We start from the raw sequence: 25719 nt of genomic DNA, 5'->3' as shown, positions 1-25719 counted from the left end.
CAATACAAGGGGATGCTGGGTTATTAGCCTCACAGACTAGGGAATGAACTTAGAGGTTCTTAGAGGTATGCGTGCAGGTGCCCAAATGAAATCACTGCCCGCACATTTGTGCACTCGCACAGCTTAGAGGGAACACTTAAGAGGAGCAGAGGTAGTGTGAATCGTTAGTCTTTTTCCTTTGGGTAGGGAATGCTAAGACTAAAGGGTACAGGTGAGAGGGAAGAATTTAATTTGAGAGGCAAGTAGAATGAGCCGCCAAAGGAGATGGTCGCGGTAGATGCAATTATTACGGGTGTCTGGGCAGATATCTGGATAGGAAAGACGTGGAGGAACATTGGTCCAATGCAGGGATTAGCACTGCTTGGCATCCTAGTTGTCATGCATGTGCTTGGTCAAAGAGCCCATCACTAGGCTATGAAGCTCTATGGCTCTTATACACATGCGCAACATCCAGTCTAAACATCCCTTCCCCTCACTTTAATATCTCATTAAGCCTCATCCCAGTTCCATTACCTTTGAAAAAGACGTCTACTGCAATCATCATCGTGCGCTGACAGATTTTCAATGGCCTACAGTGACAACACTAGCCACAATGAAAAGCTGGAGCAAGTCGGGCCGTGTCACCGGAGAGAAATGGACTGCTGAGGTTTCTGGTCAAAGGCTGGGTAAAAGTCCATGGAGAGAGTCACAGCAATTCAGCCAATACAATTTTAGCATGACATAAACTGCTTCCACCAAATGGGTCAACCCCATACGATGGGAACAGGAACCCAGTTTCACCATTTTCTACTTCCAATTTCCAAAACACAAGAATTTCCCTCAGAACTCAGTGCTGCTGGTGGCCAGTAATGCTTTAAGCCCCATCAGTGTACCAGAGACATGGTACTTCTGGGAAACAATGTGCAGGAGAGATCAACTACATTCAGTATCCTACCTACAAGAATCTGGGCTGAAAAACGTTAACGTGTCTGAAGGAGTTAAGAAAGGAGGCCACATTTCACCTGCCGTTCCATTTATCATGTTGCATTGCTCAGAATGCCAGTAGTTTACCTGGATTTGGAGGAAAAAAAGATACAGTATCAACATTTCCAGGATTTGGACTACAACATAGAGCACATGGATTGAAACACAAAAGTCTACCGTGATTGTGATAAAAACAATGCTGAAGAAACTCAGCAGGTCACAGTGTACTTTATAGAGGAAAGATAAAGGTACATAACCAACGTTTCGGGCCTGAGCCCTTCATCAAGGTAAGGATGAAGAGTACATACAACAATACAGCACAGGTAACAACCCACAGAAATGCGGGAAGAACTCAGCCAGTATCGCAGAGTCCATAGGAGGTAAAGATATAATACCAACGTTTTGGGCCTGAGCAATTTCAATTCTCCATCCCAGTCCATGGTCTCATGCCCTGCCAGACTGACACCACCACCCCCCATTTACCTCTTGTCTCTTTCCCATCCAGTTCTCTCCCTCTCTCTTCCCCTTTTCCCACAGTCTCCTTTCACAGGGCCAAAATCAATTCTCACCTTATCACATCCAATTAACATCTTTTGGCTGGACCATCCCCCGGCCAGTTCTTCAGGCCTGAAATGTTGGTAAAATATCTCTACCTCCTGTGGATGCTGCGAAACCTGTTGAGTTTCTTCAACCATTTCTGGGTTTTTAACTACAATCGCAGCATCTGCAGGCTCTGTATTTCACTTAGCACAGGACCTTCATGTATCTACGTTGAACATGTACAAATCAAACTAAAACTCTGATTTCATCCGAGAGATATCCCTCCATTCCCTTCGTATTCATGTGTCCATCTAGAAGCCTCTTAAATGCTACTATTGTACCTGCTCCCAATACCGCTACTTGCAGCCCATTCCAGGCACCCACCACACTCTCTGTAAATACATTTGCGCTCCACATCTCCCTTAAACTTTAACCACTTTAATTAGATCTCCCCTCAACCTCAGAAGCTCCAAAGAAAATGACCCAAATTTATCCAACCTCTCCCCCATAACTCGTCCCCTCTAAACCACCCTGGTAAACCTCTTCTGTCCCCTTTCCAAAGCCTCCACATCCTTCCAGTAATAGAGCAACCTGTGGTGATACATCACTAGCCTACTGCAGGGGGTGATCACTGTACCTGCAGGAAGATCACTGGAGGACAGACAACACGTGGCCGGCTGCCAATCATCCGCCAGGATATAAGCCAAATCTGGCCCCTCTTGAGGTCAGTCACTTGGGAGCAGGGCACAGCTAGCCGCAGCAGAGAGTTTAAGCTGAATAAAGCCTGTGTTTTCAGTCTTTGAATCTTGTATCTTCTTACTGTCACAACAGTGCATAACACAACCACAATTGCTGTAACTGTGAGGGTGCCTGTGGAGAGTGGGTGGAGGAGATGCAGCACTTCTCCACAGGGTTCTATTGCCCAGTCCAACTACGCATGGCTCCATTCAGGCTCCCAACAGCCTGTTAAAGGAGCTAACCATGTTTTTTTTATTTAAAATCCTGCGACTGTGGGATTTGGGCCCAAGATGGCGGGTGCCTGTGTTTGGTAGCAGTTTCGAGGGGGGGGTGTTTTACAGATTCTGGGGGAGCAGCAGCCTGGCACAGAGCGCCAGAAAATGGGGAGAATAACCCCCCCGTCCGAGAAGCAGAGGAGACGACCCTGCAGGATGGTGGCCATGGCAATGGACAGGTGAGGGGCTCTGCAGCCGAAGAACACAAAGGAGGTGGGCTTTTGGTGACTTGGGAAGAGGAGCCCACGTGGGCTGCAGACTGGCTCGAGGCTGGCTGAACAGGTACCAGGTATCAAGACAAGGACGAGAGAGGGGGCTGGGGGAATTCCTGATCACCTCAGAGGTTTGGATCTGGAGCTCAGGTTTGGACCGAAGGCTGTGCGGCTGCATAGGCAGTGGGAGCACCGGAGGGGAATCCTCGGACACTCAGTGACTCTGAAGGGAATCTCTTTTGCTAAAAATATGCAAGTTTAAAATAGTAAAAGTAAATATTCTCTGAAGTAACACATAACCCTTTGGTGAAGATGGGAGCAGATATCCAGCCAGCTGAGGGCTTGGTCAGGCTTTGCTCATAGCAGCTGTTTGAATAAAGTTGTGTGAAACAGCAATGGCATCGCCCAGGATGAAGAGCTGGTTGATGTCACTCGCCATTGGGGTGACTCTCTTAAAGTGTCGCCTTATCCCTGCTTTGTAAGAGTCACTCCGGTCAGATTCTTTATCTGTAAACTTGGGGGAGGAGGATTAATTATCTATAATGTTATTGTTCATCTTTCAGGCAGCTCCGTGGAGAGGAGAAACCTACAGATGCAGCAACAATTAAATGTTTTCAAAGAATGTGACTCAAAATAAAGTAAATTAAGGATTGTATATTCATGCAAGTGAAGTTTGTTCAGTGTAAGTACAGTATAGCATTTTTGTCTTTTAAACTGTTTATTCTTAATGCAGGCGTATTAGTTAGGGATTGTAAGAGTAAACCTCAAGCAAACAGAAAATACACTTATCTGGCCTCTAAAGGACAAACAAATTACATATAATCCAACAGAGATTAATGAAAATTTTAAGGAATTTTATGAACAATTGTATCAAACTGAGAACGAGGATAAAGATGATAAAATAGAGGAATTTTTAGCTAAAATTGAACTGCCGAAATTGCAAGAAGAGGAACAAAACAAACTAATAAAACCATTTGAAATAGAGGAAGTGCAGGATATATTTAAAAAGCTGCCGAACAATAAAACACCAGGAGAAGATGGATTTCCAATAGAATTTTATAAAACATTTAAAGAGTTATTAATTCCTCCTCTCCTGTAAGTAATAAACCAGACAGAAGAAACACAAAACTTGCAGGATTCATGTAAGACAGCAATAATTACAGTAATACCAAAGACAGGGAAGGATCCATTAACACCAGCATCATATAGACTAATATCTCTACTTAACTCAGACTATAAGATAATAGCAAAATTATTAGCAAACAGATTGGCCAATTGTGTACCTAAAATTGTAAAACAAGATCAAACTGGATTTATTAAGAAAAGACGAACAGCGAACAATGTCTGCAAACTTATTAATCTAGATATTGAGACCCTGGTTAAGAAGAAGAAGAACGGGACCATTGCCTGAAGAGGGCGCACAAAATCAGTGAACCGGTGCGGACTCGAAAGGCCAACATGGCCTGTTTCCGCTCCATAAATGGTTATAAGGTTACCAATCCCTATAGGTGCTGGGTACCAAGGGTTTTACTGTACATAAAAGATTTCTGTGGCAAGGTAACTAAGCATGAGGAAACAAAAATATGTGCTATGGTGGACAGTGAAGATTGTTGCGTGGGCTTGAAACAAAATATAGACCAGATGGGGAATTAAGATAAGGAATCGCAGATACAGTTCAACTGGTAGAAGTAAGAGGTGTTGGATTTGGGTAAATTGAACCAGGGCCACTCTTGGAATACTATGTGTAGGTTTGGTCGCCTAGCTACTTCAGAAGAGGTCTATGAATATAGCCAGGATTAGAGAAGTTGAGGTTCACCAAGAAACTGGAAGTGAACTAGGCCTGTTTTCTTTTGAGTATAGGTTGAGAGGGGATTTTATTAAGGTCTATGAAATCATGAGGGGCATGAATAAGGTGACCATCTATTTCCTAGATTAGGATGGAGGGTATAGCTACAAAGTTTGGAGGGGGGGGTGAGGATTTGAGAAGAACCTGAGGGGACACCTTTTTACAGAGGGTGGCGGGCACAGGAATGAGCTGCCATCGTGGTGGATATAGGTACCTTACAACCGTACAGGGAAAGTCACCATGGCAGCGGAGCAGCAAGGGGGTCAGCGGCTGAAGGACCCACACAGGCTGCGGGCATCTTGTGGTCGGGGGGCCTGCACGGGCTGCTAGTGCCTAACTCATGGGAACCAGGTATCAGAACCGAGGTCCGAGTGGGTGCTGAAGGTAAGACGGGCTCCCAAATGGCCTCAGTCGCTGAATGTTTCCTGATTATGTTGAAGGTTTGGATCTGGAGCTCAGGTTGCTGATGGTTTGAACAGAAGTCTGTGTGGCTGCAAAGACTGCGGGAGTGCTGGAGGCGAATCCATGAACACTGGGGCTTTCATACTGCTCGTTGAAAGCCAATAGACAATAGGTGCTGGAGTAGGCCAATTGGCCTGTTGAGCCAGCACCGCCATTTATCGGATCATGGCTGATCTTTCTCTTTCAATAACATCCCCATAACCCTCAACTCCCCTGCCCACAAGAGCCTTATCCAATTCTCTCTTAAATCTATCCAGTGAATCCGCCCCCACTACCCTCTGTGGCAATGCATTCCACAGATCTACAACTCTGGGTAAAAAAGATTCTCCTCATTTCTGTCTTAAATGGCCTTCCCTGTATTCTTAAAATATGCCCTCTAGTCCTAGTCTCACCCATCATTGGGAACATGTACTCTGATTTCACCCTGTCAAGCCCCTTGATAATCCTAAATACCTCAATCATGTCTCCCCTCATCCTTCTAAACTCCATCGGAGTTAATCCAAGTCTTTCTAACCTATCGGCGTATGACAATCCTGTCATCCTGGGAATTAATCTTGTAAAGCTGCGCTGCACTCCCTCTATAGCAAGTATGTCCTTTCTTAAATATGGGGACCAGAACTGGACACAATACTCCAGGTGAGGTCTCACCAGGGCCCTGTACAAATGCAGGAGGGCTTCTCTACTCCTATACTCCAATCCCCTCTTTATGAAAGCCAACATCAAACCGTTCACCGCCTTCACCGCTTGCTGAACCTGCATGCTAGTTTTCAATGACTGGTGAACAAGTATGCCCAGATCCTTTTGCATTACCCCATTCCCTAGCTTAACACCATTTAAATAATATTCTGTTCTTTTGTTTCTGCCTCCAAAATGGACAACCTCACATTTACTCACATTAAACTTCATCTGCCATTTCTCCACCCACTCTCCTAGTGGGTCCAAGTCCCCCTGCAATTTCCTGACATCCTCCTTGCACTTCACACCATCACCCAGTTTAGTGTCATCTGCAAATTTGCATATGTAGTTATTAATCCCCTCATCCAAATCATTTACATAAAAGATAAACAACTGAGGACCCAACACCGATCCCTGCGGGACCCCACTCGTCACATTCGCCATCCAGAAAATGACCCGTTTATCCCAACCCTTTGTTTCCTATTTCTCAACCATTTATCCATGACAGCACCCTACCCCCATTACCATGTTCCTTGATTTTACTAACTAACTTCCGGTGTGGGACCTTATCAAAGGCTTTCTGGAAATCCAAGTACACCACATCCACTGGCTCTCCCAAGTCCACCCTCCTTGTTATGTCCTTGAAACATTCCAGGTGATTAGTCAAGCAAGATTTTCCTTTAAGGAACCCATGCTGATGAGCACCGATACTAGTATTCCTTCCTATTTCTCCTTTAATGATAGATTCCAATATCTTCCCCACCACCGACGTCAGGCTGACTGGTCTATAATTTCCCGTATTCTCTCTCTTAAAAAGTGGTACAACATCGGCAACTCTCCAATCTGCAGGCACTTCCCCGGAATCTAAAGAACTTTGGAAAATGTCGACCAGTGCTTCCACAATTTTCAGAGCCACCATTCCCAGTCACCTGGGATGCAGCCCATCAGGCCTCAGTTCTAACAATTTGCTCACAACCACCTGCTTCTGGACCTGGATCTCCATCAGATTCTCTGTTTCCTTAGATAATTTCACCGTCCCTAGATACTGCTTGACCCCTACCCCTTATCTGATCATAACCCATTATCCTCCTTGATGAAAACAGATGCAAAGTATTTGTTAAATTCCTATGCCATCTCCATGTTCCCATTGATAATTTCACCTTTCTCCATTTTTAAGGCCCCAATTTGGGCCCTAACCAATTTCTTCCTTTTTTCACAACTGAAAAAGCTTTTGCTATCCTATTTTATATTACTTGCCAATTTACTCTCGTACTTCATTTTCCCCTCCCGTATGACTTTCTTAGCTTCTCTCTGTTGTTTTTTTTAAAGGCTTCCCAATCCTCTAACCTCCCACTCTGCTTTGTCATATTATACTTATTTCTTTTGGACCTGATACTGCACTTGATTTCCTTTGACAACCACAGCTGCCATTTGCTCTTCGTAGAGCCTTTCCTCCTCTTTGGGATGAATATATTCTGAATCCAGTGAAAAATGTCTAGAAATACCTGTTATTTTTGCCAAGTTGTCCTCCCAGCTAGAATGTCCTTCCATTTTATTTTGGCTAGTTCCTCCCTCATAGCTATATAATCACCCTTATTCAGCTGTAGCACTAATGTTTCTGACTTCCTTTTCTTCTCCCTTTCCATTTGCAGATTAAATGAAGTCATATTATGGTCATTATTACCTAATGGCACCCCTACCTCAAGGTCCCTTATTAGCTCCATGTCTTTGTACAGTATTAAGTCCATAATCGACTACCCCTGGTAGGTTCCATCACAAGCTGCTCCAAGAATGTATCTCGGAGACATTCAATAAACTCGTTCTCTAGATTTCCCACACCTAATGGATTTTCCCAGTCCACTTGCAAGTTGAAGTCACCCATAACTACTGTATCACTACCACTCTGACATGCCATTTTTAATTCTTTATTTATACTGATTCCCACATCAGAGCCACTGTTTGGAGGTCTGTATATAACCTCCATTATGGTTGTTTTGCCTTTGCAAGTTCTCAACATTATCCAAACAGACCCTATTCCACCTGATTCAATGTCTTTCCTTTCCATCGCCTGAATTTCATTCTTCACCAACAGATCCACTCCACCTCCTCTACCTAACTTTTTGTCTTTTCGATAAGATGTATATCCTGGAACATTAATTTCCCAATCCTGTCCTTCCTGCAGCCATGTCTCTGTAACTCCGATAACATCATAACCTCCGATGTCCATTTACGCCTCAAGTTCTTCCATTTTATTCCTTATACTCCATGCAGTCATATATAATACCTTGAAACTGTACCACCCTGCTCTCTCCAATTTTCTACCTGACACCCTCTCTGAAATTCTCCTATCCCTCTTTGCTCCCTCCGGCTTTGAGATTTCACAGTCTATCGGAGCTACCCATATGCTCTCCTTCCTATCCATTTCCCTATCAATCTGGTTCCCCTCCCCCAATTCAGTTTAAAACATATCCAACAGCATTATTAAACCTTACTGCAAGTACATTGGCGCCCTTTGGATTCTGGAGCAACCCATCCTTCCTGTAGAGGTCATGTCTCCCCCAGAAGAGACCTCAATGATCCATGAACCCGAAACTTTGCACCCTGCACCAATCCTCCAGCCATACATTTAACTTCCTAATTTTGTTAATTTTTCCCCTTCCTGCACGCAGCACAGGTAGCAACCCTGAGATTATGATCCTGGAGGTCCTGCTTTTTAATCTCCGTCCTAGCTCACGGTACTCCCTCTTCAGGATCTCCTCTCTTAATTTGTCAATGACATTGCTACCCACGTGTACCAGGACATTCGGCTGCTCGCACATTTCTCTCAGAATGCCATGAACCCGATCTGAGATATCCTGCAGTCTGGCTCCTGAAAGGCAACATACCATGCGGAAATACTTGTCAGGTGTGCAGAACCTTCTGTCTGTCCCCTGATGATGAAGTCCCCAATGACCACCTTACCCCTCGTCCTTTCATTTTGCACCGCTGGCTCCCTTGATCCAATCTCAGACTGGCCATCTTTCTCAACAACATCCAAAACAATATATTTGTCGCTAAGAGGAGTAGCCAGTGGCGTGCTCGCCACTGACTGAGCAACCTTCCTCCCTCCCTTGATAGCAGTCCACTTAACTGACCCCCCCCCCCCAATCTGGGGGTAGCCACCTGCTTGAAAGTCATGTCAATAACTTCTTCACTTTCCCTAATAAGCCTCAGATCATCACATTGTAACTCCACTTCTTTAATTTTATCCTTTAATAGTTGTGTCCCAGTACACCCCTTGTATGCATGCACTCTGGGGAGGGGAAAGGTCCTCTCACTCACCTCCTCACATTCCCTGATGAGCAACTGGTCCTCAAGCCAAAGCTGCAGATCACAAACCTGGTTTCTAAGGAGCTTCACCTCGTTGCACTTGACACAGACATGTCCACTTGGGAGGGAATAACTCCTCCATGGTTCCCACATTTGGCATCTTGAACAGAGTACTAACCCTATAGGCTTGTCTCAGCTCTTTAATGGAAAACTGACCCATGAAGGGTAAATAAGAAAGCCCACCTTTCTCCTCGCCTGCTTTTGACGAAGCCTGATGAGCCAAAGCCTGTAAGTCCCACTCCTTCGCTGCTCCGCTCACTCGCTGGCCGCTCCCTGTACCTCCCCTCTTATTTATTGGCCCACTAACCAATTGACCTAGTAACAAATTAATTAATTAATTAAACCTGCCCCCAGTAAAAGCCCTTTGAATAATACTGCTTACTTGCTCACCATTTCTTTCCTCTGCTCCCTCGAGCCAGTATTTAATCACTCTTTTACCATTTCACTTACCACGACCAACACAGTATTGGGGAGGGGGGGGGGGTTTATTTTCATCCTGGTACTTACCCACCAAGGGTCAACGCGTTTAACGTCGGCTCCAGTGTAAAAGGCTTGCCCACCTTCCCGGGACGCTAATGCTGTCATGCTGCAGGTCCCACCTCCTCTTGCACCAGGATGCCAGTTCCCTGTGTTAAAGGTCACACTGAACCAGCTTTTCTTGGTTCAGTGTGGATGCACTGATCAGACCCGACCCGGCTTTAAACACGGGTCAGTGACTCTGAAGGGACTCTCTTTTGCTTCTCTTTCTCTCTTACTGTAAGGGGTGCCGGGCAATGCTCATGGCAACTCTTTGACTGCCTTACAGCAGGCAGAAGGAAATTCTGTGTCATATTAAATGCTCTGTATGTCTTCATGACAATAAATGAATTTTGAATCTTTAAGAAATACTGATGAATCGATGGATAGGAGGGGATTAGAGGAGTGTGGACTGAATGCGGGCAAGTGGGAGCTTGCATCTGATTAGGATTTTTGGTGACTATGAGAGTGATTGGACCTTTTAGCTCTGATCTAGTTAGTGCAGCTGCAGCTGACGTGGACTTTTTTTACCCCCTCCATAAATCTTCGACCGCGAAGCCAAGCCAAAGAAGAGAAAGTTAGTGCAACACCATTACAGTTCAAATCCAGTGCTGTCTGTGAGGGGTTTGCATGCTCTACCCGGGTCTGCGTGGGATTCCTCCAGGTGTTCGGGGGTTTCCTCCAACCCTTCAAGAATATTCAGGGGTCGTAGGTTAATTGGGGTATTTGGCAGCACGGGCTCGTGGACTGGAAGGTCTACATTTTTTTTTAATTGAAAATTAAATTAAATTTTTTTTAAAAACAGTGAAAACACTGCCTTGATGGATGAGCCCACCTTACATTCACTGAATACAGCCATGACACTCTGCTTGATGGCAAATGCAACGCCTCCCCTCTCATCTCCAGTCTAAAACCTCGAACTGCACAACATTGAGCTGTCATCATAGAACCATGGAAGACTACTGCACATAAACAGGCCTTTCAGCCCATCTAGTCCATGCCAAACTCTTTTTTATCTGGTCTCATCAACCTGCAACTGGACCATAACCCTCCATATCACTCCCATTCACAAACCTATCCAACTTTCTTTAAAATGTTCAAACCAGCATCCTTCCCCTCTGCAGGCAGCTCATCCCTTTGGCAACCCCCATCCCCCCCCGACTGAAGTTCTCCCTGATATCCCCCTCAAACATTCACAATTAACCCACATCCTCTCATTCTCATCTCACTGAACCTCAGAGAAAAAGTCTGTTTGCATTTACCATATCTACAACCCCTCATAACGCAGTACGGTTGGCATAGCGGTTAGGGCAATGCTGTCGTTACAGTGCTAGCGATCGGGACCAGGATTCGAATTTGGTGCTCTCTGTAAGGAGTTTGTACATTCTCCCCTTGTTTGCATGGATTTCCTTCCACAGTTCAAAATGTACAGGGGGTTGTAGATCAATGGGGGTGTAAATTGGACAGCACAGGCTCATGGGCCAAAAGGGCCTGTTACCGTGCTGTATGTCGAAACTTAAATATGTCTAAATTTAAAAAAACTTTGATCAAATCTCCCATCATTCTCCAATACTCCAGGGAATACAGTCCAAACCCATTCAACTTTTCCCTATCGATCCTCTAAAGCACACATGTCAAACTCTGGCCCGCGGGCCAAATTTGGCCCACGATATAATTATATTTGGCCCGCAAGATCATATCAAAAATGTATTAGAGGTGGCCCGCTGGCCGCCGTGCCAGTATAGCGCATGCACAGTAACCGCTGTGTCCCAGGGTGAGAGAGAGAGAAAAATCCTGGTCCTTGAAAAGTAGTGGTAGGTGGTTTTATAAACACGCTGTCGTGTCCCCCCGCCCACCCCCCCACCCCCCCACCACAGCGCGGCCTGGCCGGTGTCAGGGGAAGCCAAGGCCGCTTCCCAGCGCCCGGAACCCCAGTGGCACAGCGTTTCTTGGAGCTGCAGATGGAGTTGGGACGCCGGAGGGAAGATTGGGGCTCCCCGCCGGGTGATGGGGGCGCCGGCCGCCCTGCGCCTTCCCACCGGACCAGCGGCGGGTGCCCGGAGTACACGTGGAGAGCGAGGCTGGTCGGGCAGGTAGAGTGGAACCCCCCCGCCAATCTCGGGAGTGGCGTGGGCTGGATCAGGATTAGCCGTGCTCACCTGCTCCTCCACCGCTGACCGGGATCCCAGCGCGGTCCTGAGTGCGGAGACTGCCCTGGAAAGGTCCTGGGACACCGGCATGGAAAGAAAAGGGGATCCAGGAGAAACTCAGCAGGTCAAGGGGGGTCTGGGAGAAACTCAGCAGGTCGAGGGGGGTCTGGGAGAAACTCAGCAGGTCAAGGGAGGTCCAGGAGAAACTCAGCAGGTCAAGGGAGGTCCGGGAGAAACTCAGCAGGTCAAGGGGGGTCCAGCAGAAACTCAGGGGGGGCCTGACCTCACCAGGACCGTTGCCCACTCCCCCTCCCTGCCGCAGGCCGACCCGCGACTCACGGTGACGGGGCAGCTGATCCGCCGAGATGCCACCCTGCAGCGAGAGCCGATGCCCCCGCACTGTCGTTGTCCAACCCGATCCCCCGCAAACCCCGCCCTCCTGCACACAGGCCTGAGTAAGTATTATGAACTTTAATCTCAGGATAAAACGATCTTCCAATGGTTTCATGTCATAGTGATAAATATATTCCTGGTTAAAAATGGTCCTGCACCTGGATACAAGCTCATTAGGCATAAAACTTGAAAAGTGTGTAAATCAAAGGATATCTGTACCAATGGAAAAAGGGCATGGCAAATAACCCTGCTAGAGTTCATGCCCACAATCAGTCACCCATTTGATTGTTTCAGGAATCCTGTTATTCTCCCACATTCTCAATAGCCCTCAGATTTTACTATTCGACAGCACACTAGCAACATTTGACAAATCCTCTATAGAGAAATATTATTTATTGAATATTTTATTTCTCATTTGTTAATGCTTCTGGAAGGAGTTTATCCAAAACTATTATTAAACATTTATTTAAATAAGAAAAAGTTTAACATTACATATGTTGAAAGAAGAGAAAACATGCAGATGTTGTTGAAAATTTTCAATAAATATTTAGTTCGGCCCTCGACTTAGTCCAAGTTTTTAATTTTGGCCCTCGGTGAATTTGAGTTTGACACCCCTGCTCTCAAGCAAAGGTTTCAGCATTTAACCTCAATCACACTTTGACCTCAAGCACGTCCACTTCCAAAATGGCAACTCCACTATACCTCCACTTTCTATTAGCTGCTGAGAAACACACAGAGCCAATCAAAGCAGCTATTTTGCCTTCTGGCATTTGAAACTCTGTTCAGCCATCCGCTCTTAACCACCATCAACTTTGCCCTAACCCACATACCCTCCATTACACATCTTGACCCTCACACACAACAGGGACAGGATTCCACTTGCCCTCACCTACCACCCCAACATTCTGTGTCCAACACATCCTTCTCCATCATTTCCATCTTCTTTAGTCAGAGGATGGTGAATCTGTGGAATTTGTTGCCACGGGCTGTTGTGGAGGCCAAGTCATTGGATGTATTTGAGACAGAGATTGATAGGTTGTTGACTAGCCAGGGCATCAAAGGTGATGGGGGGAAGCCCGGGCAGGGAGGCTGAGTGGGAGAATGGATCATCTCATGAATAAATGGCAGGGCAGACTCGATGGGCTGAATAGCCTATTTCCGTCCTTATGTCTTATGAAGTTCAATTTAAGTTTGTCCCCCAGAGCAGTCTTACTTGAAAAACATAGAACATTACAGAATCAGAATTTACTAAATTCGTTGTTTTGTGGCAGCATCACAGTACGGACATTCATATAAACCACTTTACAAAAATAAATAAAAATAGTGCACGAAAAGTCAAAGGCCGTGTAAGGCTCATTGATCATTCAGGAATCTGATGGTAGCGGGGAAGGTACGGTCCTTGTGCGCTGGGTGCTCGTCTTCAGGCCTCTGTACCTTTTCCCCGATAGTATCAGAGTGAAGAGGGCATGGCCTGGGTGCTAGGGGTCCTTGAGGAGAGAGGCTGCTTTAATAAGACACTGCCTCATGTAGAGTCCTCAATGGAGTGAAGTCTGGTGCCCATGATATCGCAGCCCACCCAGGCCATGCCCTCACCACCCAGGCCATGCCCTCACCACCCAGGCCATGCCCTCACCACCCAGGCCATGCCCTCACCACCCAGGCCATGCCCTCACCACCCAGGCCATGCCCTCACCACCCAGGCCATGCCCTCACCACCCAGGCCATGCCCTCACCACCCAGGCCATGCCCTCACCACCCAGGCCATGCCCTCACCACCCAGGCCATGCCCTCACCACCCAGGCCATGCCCTCACCACCCAGGCCATGCCCTCACCACCCAGGCCATGCCCTCACCACCCAGGCCATGCCCTCACCACCCAGGCCATGCCCTCACCACCCAGGCCATGCCCTCACCACCCAGGCCATGCCCTCACCACCCAGGCCATGCCCTCACCACCCAGGCCATGCCCTCACCACCCAGGCCATGCCCTCACCACCCAGGCCATGCCCTCACCACCCAGGCCATGCCCTCACCACCCAGGCCATGCCCTCACCACCCAGGCCATGCCCTCACCACCCAGGCCATGCCCTCACCACCCAGGCCATGCCCTCACCACCCAGGCCATGCCCTCACCACCCAGGCCATGCCCTCACCACCCAGGCCATGCCCTCACCACCCAGGCCATGCCCTCACCACCCAGGCCATGCCCTCACCACCCAGGCCATGCCCTCACCACCCAGGCCATGCCCTCACCACCCAGGCCATGCCCTCACCACCCAGGCCATGCCCTCACCACCCAGGCCATGCCCTCACCACCCAGGCCATGCCCTCACCACCCAGGCCATGCCCTCACCACCCAGGCCATGCCCTCACCACCCAGGCCATGCCCTCACCACCCAGGCCATGCCCTCACCACCCAGGCCATGCCCTCACCACCCAGGCCATGCCCTCACCACCCAGGCCATGCCCTCACCACCCAGGCCATGCCCTCACCACCCAGGCCATGCCCTCACCACCCAGGCCATGCCCTCACCACCCAGGCCATGCCCTCACCACCCAGGCCATGCCCTCACCACCCAGGCCATGCCCTCACCACCCAGGCCATGCCCTCACCACCCAGGCCATGCCCTCACCACCCAGGCCATGCCCTCACCACCCAGGCCATGCCCTCACCACCCAGGCCATGCCCTCACCACCCAGGCCATGCCCTCACCACCCAGGCCATGCCCTCACCACCCAGGCCATGCCCTCACCACCCAGGCCATGCCCTCACCACCCAGGCCATGCCCTCACCACCCAGGCCATGCCCTCACCACCCAGGCCATGCCCTCACCACCCAGGCCATGCCCTCACCACCCAGGCCATGCCCTCACCACCCAGGCCATGCCCTCTTCTCACTACTACTATTCGGAAGGAGGTGCAGGAGCCGGAAGACGAACACCCAACGGTACAGAAACAGCTTCTTCTCCTCCGCCAACAGATTTCAGAATGGACAATGAACCACGGACACACCTCACTTTTTGCCTTTTTTCTTTGCACTAATTTATTTTTTTTTTAAATAGTGTATTTACGGAAATGTAATTTATAGACATTTTGTATTACATCTGTTTTATTAAATCACAATAAAAGAATTTTGAATCTTCAATTTCTCTTTCCTGGATTTTTTTGCTTCTAAAATTTTAATTATTTTTTTTTATTTACAACATGGTGGAAGCCGATTCCAGCCATTTAAACCTGCGCCGCCCAAGTACACCCAAAGGAACCTACAACCCGGTATGTTTTGGAGGATGGGAGGAAACCCACGCAGACACGGGGAGAACGTACAGAGTATGTTCTGCACGATTCTGAAACAACAAATTTTGTGACACACTTTCATGACAATAAACCAGATTCTGATTAATCACCTTATCAAGCTTCCTGCCAGAGTAATCTACCCATTTCCCATCTCTGTCACATAATCCTGACCTTTTTTTTCCCCCTCTTATTTTCAAGGTGGAAAATCCAAAAGAATAGAAAATCTAAGGACTTTGATGACAACACAGTAAGATTTCCCCAAACAAAAACAAACTCATTATTTACAGACCTTTCTTACACCATTCCAATTATCCACAATGTGAACTTTGGTAATATTATCGACTCCTGTATGGACTGTGAATAACCCAGATTCAGAGTTGTTCATCTGCAAAATGACACAAATAACTGATGTTCATAAATTTGCAAAAGCAAAGTAAACAACAAATTTGTATTGTACATCCAGCATATTTCTGGAAATATTTTTCTTTTGAGTTTAACATAATAATCCTATATACATGTTCTACTAATACAATAAAAGAATATCACAATATATATAATTAATATAAATGCACTTTACAACAAATTTCATCCATATTTGTTAATTTGACATTATTTGTTAAAAAATATGAATATAAACCACTTGAGTTACATTATACCAACACTCACCATACCTTGGTATAATATCTAAGAAATTGTTGAGACCTAGGACCAGCAAATAATTTTAGCCTAGTGGTTAGCGAGATGCTATTTCAGTGCCAGAGCCCCGGGTTCGAATCCTGCGCTGTCTGTAAGAAGTTTGCACATTCTCCCCATGTCTGGGCACTCAAGTTTCCTCCCTCCTCCCAAAATGTACGGGGCTTTAGGTTCATTTGGGTATAATTGGGTGGCACAGGTTTAAATGGCTGGAATCAACTTCCACCTTGTAGTAAATACAATTTTAAAATTTAATTTACCCAGAAAAGGTCAGAGAAACCAAGGAATCCAGGAAAGAGAAATTCAAGATTGTTATATTGTGTAATATAACATGAAAATGTCTTTAGCCTGCCGTAAGGCAGACTAAGAGTCATTATTACACTTGTCCGGCGCCCCCCCCCCCCCACTACTGTCAGAGAAAGAGAAACAAAAAGAGAGTTCATTCAGAGTCACTGAGTGTCCGTGGAATTTCCTGAAACATATCAATGATCTTTGAAATCATTTAACTGTCACTGGATCGGCAGGTTCTTCCCCTCCATGGAGCCACCCAAAAGATGGACAATAATTATATTGATAATTAAACCCCCCCCCCCTCAAGTTTACAGATAAAGCCTCTGACTGAGGTGACTTATTAAGCAGGGATAAGGGGACACTTTAAGAAAGTCACCCGAAAGGCGAGCAGCATCAACCAGCTCTTCAACCTAGATGACGCCATTTTATTTAGACGCAACTTGATTCAAACAGTTGCTACGAGCAAAGCCCGACCAAAGCCCTCGGCTGGCTGGATATCGGCTCCCATCTGATGTGTTACTTCAAAGAACATTTGCTTGTACAATTTTAAACTTATGTATTTTTTACCTATTATTTTATTCTTATTTATTTTAACTTTTAAAATTTATTTTCTTTGGTTTATTTTTGCCAGTTGCTTGAGGCTGCTGGTTGCTTGAATTCCGGATACTAGGGGTTTTACTATTTATTTCCTTGTGCAAAGGAGATTCAAAGGTGAAGTTAGAGGCATGAGAGGCAGGGATGAAATAAATGCTCACAGTTGCCTCAGAGTAGAGGATTCTAGAACTAGAGGCCACATGTTTAAGAGAGGGGAGATAGTTAAGAGGGGCCTAAGGGACATTATTTTCATTCGGAGGCTGGAACACGTAAACTGTGGAAGATGTTTAGACAGATGTACGAATGGGAAATCCTCGGATGGCATATGGGCCAAGTGCAGGCAAATGGATTAGGCCAGATTCCCAACTTGGTCAGCATGTACGGGTTAGACCAACAAGGCTGCTCGCTGCTGTACAACTCTATGACTGGACGTGTTGGTGGTTTTGAAACACATGAAGGTGGATGAACCGCTGGGCCCTGACTACCTGTATCCCATGACGTTGTGGGAGGCATTTCTGGGACCCAAGAGAGATCTTTGTACTTTAATTAGCCAAGGGTTAGGTATCAGAAGACCGGAAGGCGGCTAATGTTGGACCTTTATTTGAGGAGGGGTGAAAGACAAGCTAGTAAACGACAAACCTGGGAGCCTATACCAATGGTAGGGAAGTTACTGGAAGGGATTCTGAGCAACCTGATTTACTTGCCTTTCAAAAAAGCAAGTGAAAACACACAGAGATGCTGGAGGAACTCAGCAGGTCTCCCACCACGCATAGCAGGTAAAGATGTATCACCGACGTTTCGGGCATGAGCCCTTCTTCAAGGTACGGCTCAAAGACAGGCAGGTGCCCGATTTAAAGGGGTGGGGAGAAGGAAAAAGGGCAGGGGGAAGAGCAGAAACCAACAGATGACAGGTGGCCATTGGAAATGGATAGGAAGACTGGAGAGGAAAGGTGAGGGGGGAGCTTTGTGAATGCAGAGAAAAGGAGAACTAGGGATAGGGAAGGGGAGAGATGGGGGGAGGGGACAGTGATGTTAGTGTCATCCAGTTGGATGGTGCCCAGACGGAAATGAGCTGTTGTTTTTCAAGTGGTCTCAGTCTGACAGGGCACAAGACCACGTCAAAATGGGAATGGGCAGGGAATTGAAATGGGTGGCCACTGGGAGATCCCCACCATTGCGACGGAGTGAGTGAAGAGTACAGAAAAGATTTATAAAACTGCTACCAGTACTAGTGACCTTAAATTCTAAAGAGACTTGGACTTTTCTCTCTTGAAAGTAGGAGATGGTGGGCTGACCTTATTGAGGTTTAGAAAACTATGAGGGGTATAGATAAGGTGAATGATCAGAGTTAAACAAGAAGGCCTGCAGAAGCTGCGATCATACTTTACACAAAAATGTTGGAGAAACTTAGCAAGTCATGCAGTGTTTTTTATGCAGTAAAAAGTTTAAGAGACGCGGCCAACATTTCCGGTCTGAGCCCTTTATCAAGGTATGAGGGAGAAAGAGACTGGGACCAGACAAAATAGTGGAGGAAGGGGCAATGATCACAGTCTTTCCTACCCCCCCCCCCACAAGAGTAGGCACTAGAGGGCATAGCAGGGTTTCCCAACCCTTTCCTTCCCACTCACATACCACAGTAAGTATTTCCTCTGCCATCGGTGCTCTGTGATTAGGAAGGGATTTCTTAAGGTGGAATGTGAGTGGAAGGGAAGGTTGAGGATCACTGCTCTAGACCCATTTGTTACGGAAATATTTTGCTTTGGAGTTATGAAACCGTGCACATAATGAGTCAATTAGGGACGATTAAAACAGTCGTTTTGAAACTTTTTTTTCCACCCACATCCCACCTTAAGCATTCCACAGAGCACCGATGGCATCCCCCCAGCTTGGCTCTGCTAACGAAGATTTAGGAAGGGAGCTGTCCTCGTCTGTCGCCAATGCAGGACAGACCTGCTTGGCCGCAGTGGTTGCAAGAGAAATTCTGTTCTGGGTTTGTGGCTGCTGCATCACATTTCTTCCTGTCTCCTTTTGTCCTCAAGGCCAGCCCTCCATGCATTCACAAAGGAGGAGACAGGCTGGTGAATGGTGTGTCACCAGGCCACGTGATCGGATACTAGAGCAGACCACTGGCGATGGTCAATGTGACAGGCACCAAGGTATTTCTTCAGACAGTCCTTGTACCTCTTTCAGAGCCTCTCTATCACAGTGGCCAGTGCAGAATTCACCATTCAGTGCAATCTTGGGCAGGTGACAATCCTCCATCCTGAAGACGTGCCCTGCCCATCGTAGCTGCATCTTCAACAGTATGGTCTTGATGCTGGTAATCTCTGACTGTTCGAGGAATTCAATGTTGGTGACGAAGTCGCTCCAGTGGATGTTGAGGATGGAGTGGCGGCAGCGCTGGTAGAAGCCCTCACGGAGTTGTAGGTGGTGATGGTAATTGACCCATGACTCGGAGCCGTACAGGAGAGTGGTCAGTTCAACAGCTCTGAACTCTGTGGCTCAGATGCTCGTTGTTCCAGACTCTTTTGTCCAGCCTGCTGAATGCACTATTTGCCTTTGCCAGTCTGTTGTCAACCTCTCTATTGAGCTTGGCATCTGACGAGATGGTGCACCCCAGGTACCTGAACTGGTGGGCGGTCTTCAGCTCAGTCTTGCGGGGAGGGTGATAATCTTCCTGAGATGTGGGCTGATGAAGAACCTCTATCTTCTTCAAGACGACTTCCAGTCCAAAGAGCTCGGCAGTGTTGTAAAGCAGGATGTTATATGCTGCAGGGCTGTCTCTGCATGGGCAATAAGGGCACCGTCATCGGCAAAGAGAAGCTCTTGAATGAGTTGCTCCAATGTCTTGATGTGGGACTGTAGTCACCTCAGGTTGAGCAGGCTGTCATCGGTGCGGTATCGGATGTAGACACTGACCTCGTCATCATCTTCTGAAGATGGGGAAGAGAAGGGCTCTGAGAGGTCGCTGTTGTGTCTGACTTGGCCACGCCAATCTTCACGTAAGAACTTTGAGGGGCATCCCATGCTTTGACACAAACCTTTCCTGCTCACAGTGTCGAACATTTTGGTACAGTCGACAAACAAACCTTGCTCTGGTCCCCACACTTCTCTTGGAGCTGCTGAAAGCAAATACCATGTCGATGGTACTTCCGTTGGCTTTGAAGCCACACTGACTCTCTGGGAGGGGTTTTTCTCCAATGATGTGCATCAGTCTGTTCAGGAGTACTCTTGCAAGGATTTCCCCTGTGACAGAGAGCAGAGTTATCCCCCAGTGGTTGGAGCAGTCGGACTTTTCTTCCTTGTTCTTGTACAGGGTGATGATGATTGGTCATGGACGTCCTGTGGTAGGTGTCTTGTTCCCAGCAACAGACAAAGAACTCATGGAGATTGGAGTGTAAGACTGGGCCCCCATCCTTCCAAAACTCTGGTGGGATTCCATCAACTCCTGTTGCCTTCCCACTTTTCAGCTGAGCTATGGCCTTGACAGTCTTTTCAAGGATTGGAATCTTGTCCATTTCTGCTTTCTCTGGCTGTTGTGAGATACGATAAATTGCTGGGTCGTCGACCATACAGTTGTCTGGAAATGTTCCAACTGCCAGTTCAGGATGGACGCCTTGTTTGTGTAGACCACCTGGTCGACTGCACTGTGCAAAGGACACAGAGCACGTGTGGCATAGGAATTACTTAAAGTGGTATGCGAGTGGAAAGAAAAAGGTTGAGGAAAAATAATTAAAAAGGGCCGGGGGAGGGGGATATTTTTCCACACAGAGGGTGGTGTGGACGTGAAACGAGTTGCCAGAGGAAGTGGTAGGTATAATGGTAATGTTCAAGACATTTAGTCAGGTGCATGAAGAGGGAAGGTTTGGAGGGATAGGGGTCAAACACAGGTAAATGGGACTCGCTCTTTTAAGCAAATTGGCTGTCATGTTCGAGATGGGCCAAAGGACCTCTTTCCATGCTACATCTAAAACTATGATTCTATGCATCAAATCTTTAAGTCATGTTTGAGTTTCTTATCACATGCACCAAGTCCAGCTTATCATCCCATATATAGTACAGCAGCTTTCTCACTGAGGCATTATCGGAGCTGCTCTCACCGCACTGCTGCTGCTGGTGCAGACCCGAGGACAGCAGAGAGCGGAGACACACCACTGCTCCGCAGGGTCAAACTGCCCAGTTCTAAAGCTCACTGCTCTGTACAGGGTTTAAACGGCCTGTTAGAGGAGCCGACAGTGTCTTATTTTAAAATCCTGCAACTTCAGGGTCTGTGCCCAAGATGGCAGTGTCTGTGCTGGGCAGTGGAACACAGGGGGGGTTGTTGACATCGGGGGAGCAGCAGACTGGTGCAAGGCAGCAGAAACAGGGTCAACGTTCCAGCATTTCCCCCCGCCCCCCCAAGTTGAGAAGGAGAGGCAGAGAGAATGACCCTGAAGGACAGTTACCAGTGAGGGTCTCAGTGGCTGAAAGACAAGATGGTGACCACAGCAGCGGACCAGCGACTGAAGGACCCATATAGGATGCAAGTGACTTGCAGTCTGGGGACACCCACAGCCTGTGGGCTGCTCGAGACTGGCTCATAGGAACCAGGTATCGCAGCCAGGATGGGAGAGGGTGCTGAGGGCAAGAAAGGCTCCTAAAGGCCTTGAGGGCTGAACACATCCTGGTCATGTCGAAGGATCCGATCTGGTTGCCAATGGATCTGCGTGGCTGAGGGAGTGCTGGAGGCAAATCCATGAACACTTAGTGAATCTGAAAAGACTCTCTTACATTTCTCTTTCTCTCTTACTGCAAGGGGCACCACTATTACATGACAAGATTCAGGAATTTTGAATCTTGAGAGTATACAGATTGCAGAGTTACACAGAAAGAGAGCAGTTAGAGCAGAGCCAAGGTATTGGAGAGTTCAGAAAGTTCGACTAAACTTATTCAATTGTCTCATGCAGAGATTAGACCAGAGGCTCTGATTATCTAGATTAAATATACTGACCTCAGCAAACAACCCAAACTTTCCTTTAAATGGGATAATGCCTGGAAACAATCGATTCAGGAAGTCGACAAGCGGATCATCATACCCCCACATTATTTCCTTCACTGACTTCGTGATAAATGGAGTCTCCCTGAAGGTTTTCAAAGCTGTGCTGAATACAAACTTTAAAGCATATGGCAGATTTTCAACCATCAGCGCTGCACCCTGAAATTAAATATAAACAGTTTAAGTGCATTTTGTTGGCATGTGTTAGCGCCACCCATTCCCAGTCACTCCTTGCTTCAGACTCTATCCACAGTCCAAGGCCTATAAATTAACAATGTGAGTGCTGATCCCGGGTTCGAATCCTGCGCTGAATGTAAGGGGTTTATACATTCTCCCAGGTCTGTAAGGGTTTCTTCGGGGTGGTCCGGTTTACTCCCACCCTCCAAAATTTTACTGGAGTTGTAGATTAATTTGGGTGTCATTGTGTAGCACAGGTATTAAGTGGCCGGAATCGGCTTCTACCACACTGTAAATAAAAAGCAATGCCCAGAAATATTTGTAACTCATTGAAGGGAGACCTCTGGAAAATTACCGTCGATGAGAGGGGGCACTGAGCAACCTTTGGAGCCAAAACCTCACCAAATCCTGATGGACTCTATCCCTGGGTCTGAAAGGAGACCAAAAGTGAAAAGTTTGACATCTTGGGTTTTAATTTTCCTAAAATGCCTTAATTTGGTGAAGAATCCATTAGATTTTTTTTAATTACTCAAAAAGGGCTGAGTTCATCGTTCTTTGAAAGTGGATTCTCATGTAGATAGGGTGGTGAAGAAGGCTTTTGGTATGCTGGCCTTTATAAATCATAGCATAGAACATAGGAGCTGGGAGGTGATGTTGAGACTGTTCAAGGCATTGGTGAGGCCAAGTTTGGAATATTGTGTGCAGTCTGGTCACCAAATTATAAGAAGGATATCAATAAGGTAGAGAAGGTGCAGAGAAGATTTACTAAAATGTTGCTGGAATTGTAGTATCTAAAATATGGAGAAAGATTGAGTAGACTGGGTCTTTATTCATTGGAGCGTAGAAGGTTGAGGGGGGATTTGATAGAAGTATTTAAAATTATGAGGGGGATAGATAGAGTAGATGTGAATAGGCTCTTCCCCTTGAGGGTAGGAGAGATTGGAATGAGGGGTCATGAGTTAAAGGTTAGGGGGCAAAAGTTTAGAAGTAACATGAGAGGGAGCTTCTTCACTCAGAGAGAGTGGAATGACCTTATGGAAGAGATGGTTACAGCAGGGTTAATTTTGTCATTTAAAAGAGGGTTGGATGAGTACATGGATGTGAGGGGATTGGAGGGTTATGGAGGGGGAGCAGGTAAGTGGGACTAGAGCAGATCACTTAAATCGGTGCGGACTAGAGGGGCTGTAATGGCCTGTTTCTGTACTGTAATTGTTATATGGAGACAAAGCACGAAACTGTGGGCCAAGTAGAGACTGTTGCAGGAAACGTTTGCCAATATGAGACTGGAGCACGTAGATTTAGGGTGGTCATTTTCAATGCACTCTGCCCCCCAGGGGCCACAGCACTTTCGAGTAAAAGCCTTTTTTTCACCTCACTTAACATGGATTTTTTTTTAATATAGTAGGTAGGAGGGAGGGAAGTACATTTGAAACTAAAGTTTGATTGCTTCACAGGAAGGGGGCTCATAAACTTTGAGCAGAGACCTGGTGGGGGGGGGGGGGTGGGGGAGAGAAATTAAATGATGAAATTGGTGCAAGAGGGTGTATATCGTCCAAAATGCCTTTGACTCAAAATTCTCATATCTTTTTCAAAAGATCATCAATTTTTAGATATTTGGTTTCGTAAGAGGATTATAAATGTTGAAGATTGTTAAGAGTCAACTAATAACATTTGAACAATTTAGAAATAAATATGGAATAACCTAAAATACTCTTTTTTTTGTTATTTTTAACTGAGAGCATTTTTGAGGGACAAGTTAGGACCAATCATGTTGTTACCTGGTTGTAGTGAAGTAGAAATTCTTATTAGGAGAGGAGTTGTTAAAAAAACGTATTTCCACAAGATATTCTTTATTACAAAGAGGAACTCCTAAACGTGGAGTTCAAAAATCTAGACAGAGTTGGGAAGTAAATTTAAGTGTCACAATCGACAAGCAAAGTTGGACAGATCTTTGCAAAGATTGTGTGACTAACACTATTAATATAATGTATAGATTAGTTTGGTATAATTTTTTTACATCACTAATATCTTACCCCATAAAAATTGAATAGATTGAAATCAAATTTATCAGACCAATATTTTAGATGTGGTGAGGATGTAGGAACTTCTTTTCTACATTCATCTTGGTCTTGTCCTAAGATAAAACCTTTTTGGGTGGATTTAGGGACCTTTTTGGAACAAGTTACAGGTGTTATATTTATTCAAATCCAGATTTATTTTTATTAGGAAATATTGAAGGAACAAAACCTACATTAAAACTGTCAATATATCAAATGGGATTTGTTAAAGGTGCACATGCGGTGGCAAGGAAATGTATTGCAGTTACTTGGAAATCAGATACACATTTGGGTATGGCAAGGTGGAATGCAGAAATTCAAAGTTGTATGCCTTTGGAAAAAATTATATATAATTTGAGAAATAAATATGCTACATTTTTACAAATTTGGCACCTGTATACTCAAACATTAGGTTTAAGTTTGTAATTTTGCGCTTCCTGTGCCTCTGGACCTGCGAGAATCTCCTCTAAATTGTATTAAAGAACTCTGTTTAAACCTGTGTGTTAGTATTAAAAATATACTTATGTACTATTCATTATGTATTAATTAATCCATTACTATGTAACAATGTACTATGTACTTCAACTACACTGTTTATGGAAAATATTAATGTAATCAAGTAATAGCCACAGTACGTAGAAAAGTTGGCTGATTATAGAATTTGCTGACTCCAAAACCTGCCAACTTTAAAACACAAAAAGGGAAAATATCTTCATCTCCAAGGTTACACAAAACTACCAACTTTAAAACACAAGTCCAGAGAGAAAACATCAAGCTCATACATTCAAATCTAAGAAAATAATAGTGGTTACAGGCACCAAGAGAATAAGCATTCAAAGGTACCTCAGCTCTCTCTCTCTCTTTAATAATTGGCCCAGGAGTCTCTGCCATTCTTCTAAGTTGTTATTGGTATCAGACCAGTTTCAATTAGCCTTAAACAACATTGCAGTTTTTTTTAATATAATTCTTTCTTCTGTGTGATTCCAAGAAACACTGCAGAAGTGGAACACCATTTCTTCATTGTTTCTTTTAAAGTCCAGCAGGAGATCAGATAGAAGTTAGACAGGACGAGGTAGGGGGAACCATAGAGGTGAGTGATTTATTCTGAAACAGGCCGATTACAAGAAGATAAGTGTGGCGCAAGCAGAAGTGATAAGAGAACCACGACCGAGAAATGAACCCCGGAGGAGCTAATTGGTACAAAACATCAATCAAAGTTGAACATTTAACAAGTAACTGAAAATCTGTATTAAAAAAAGGGGCCTTGTCTCATAGCCACAGGCATTTTAGAGTTCAGGCTTTGATTTGTCTCAGCTTTCATTTGCAAATAAAGGCTTAAACTTTTTTGAAGAATTCACCACATTTCCTGACTCATTTTTGGACATCAAAAAGCCACAACAGAATTTGGCACTGCAAGCAGGGTCGGAAAGAGACTCATC

The 25719-nt window shown here is 45.9% G+C and overlaps 1 protein-coding gene across 17 annotated transcripts in view; it reads right to left on the bottom strand.

Annotated features, from left to right (window-relative positions):
* The window catches only part of scarb1 (scavenger receptor class B, member 1), a 217008-nt gene that overhangs the window by 153537 nt on the left and 37752 nt on the right, over nt 1–25719 (bottom strand). For 15 of the 17 annotated variants that reach the window (XM_069933456.1, XM_069933460.1, XM_069933458.1 and 12 more), the window contains 3 exons: nt 22002–22205; nt 15723–15818; nt 935–1050 (listed from right to left, as the gene is read on the bottom strand). In XM_069933456.1, coding sequence (XP_069789557.1) covers nt 935–1050; nt 15723–15818; nt 22002–22205 — 416 coding nt within the window. The remainder of the gene's footprint in view (nt 1–934; nt 1051–15722; nt 15819–22001; nt 22206–25719) is intronic. The other 2 variants (XM_069933457.1, XM_069933467.1) reach the window with 1 other exon arrangement.

The sequence above is a fragment of the Narcine bancroftii genome, chromosome 4 (assembly GCF_036971445.1).
Source record: "Narcine bancroftii isolate sNarBan1 chromosome 4, sNarBan1.hap1, whole genome shotgun sequence".
Taxonomy (NCBI): domain Eukaryota; kingdom Metazoa; phylum Chordata; class Chondrichthyes; order Torpediniformes; family Narcinidae; genus Narcine; species Narcine bancroftii.
The sequence above is the reverse complement of the archived record's forward strand: the minus strand, read 5'-3'. Positions and strand labels throughout refer to the sequence as shown.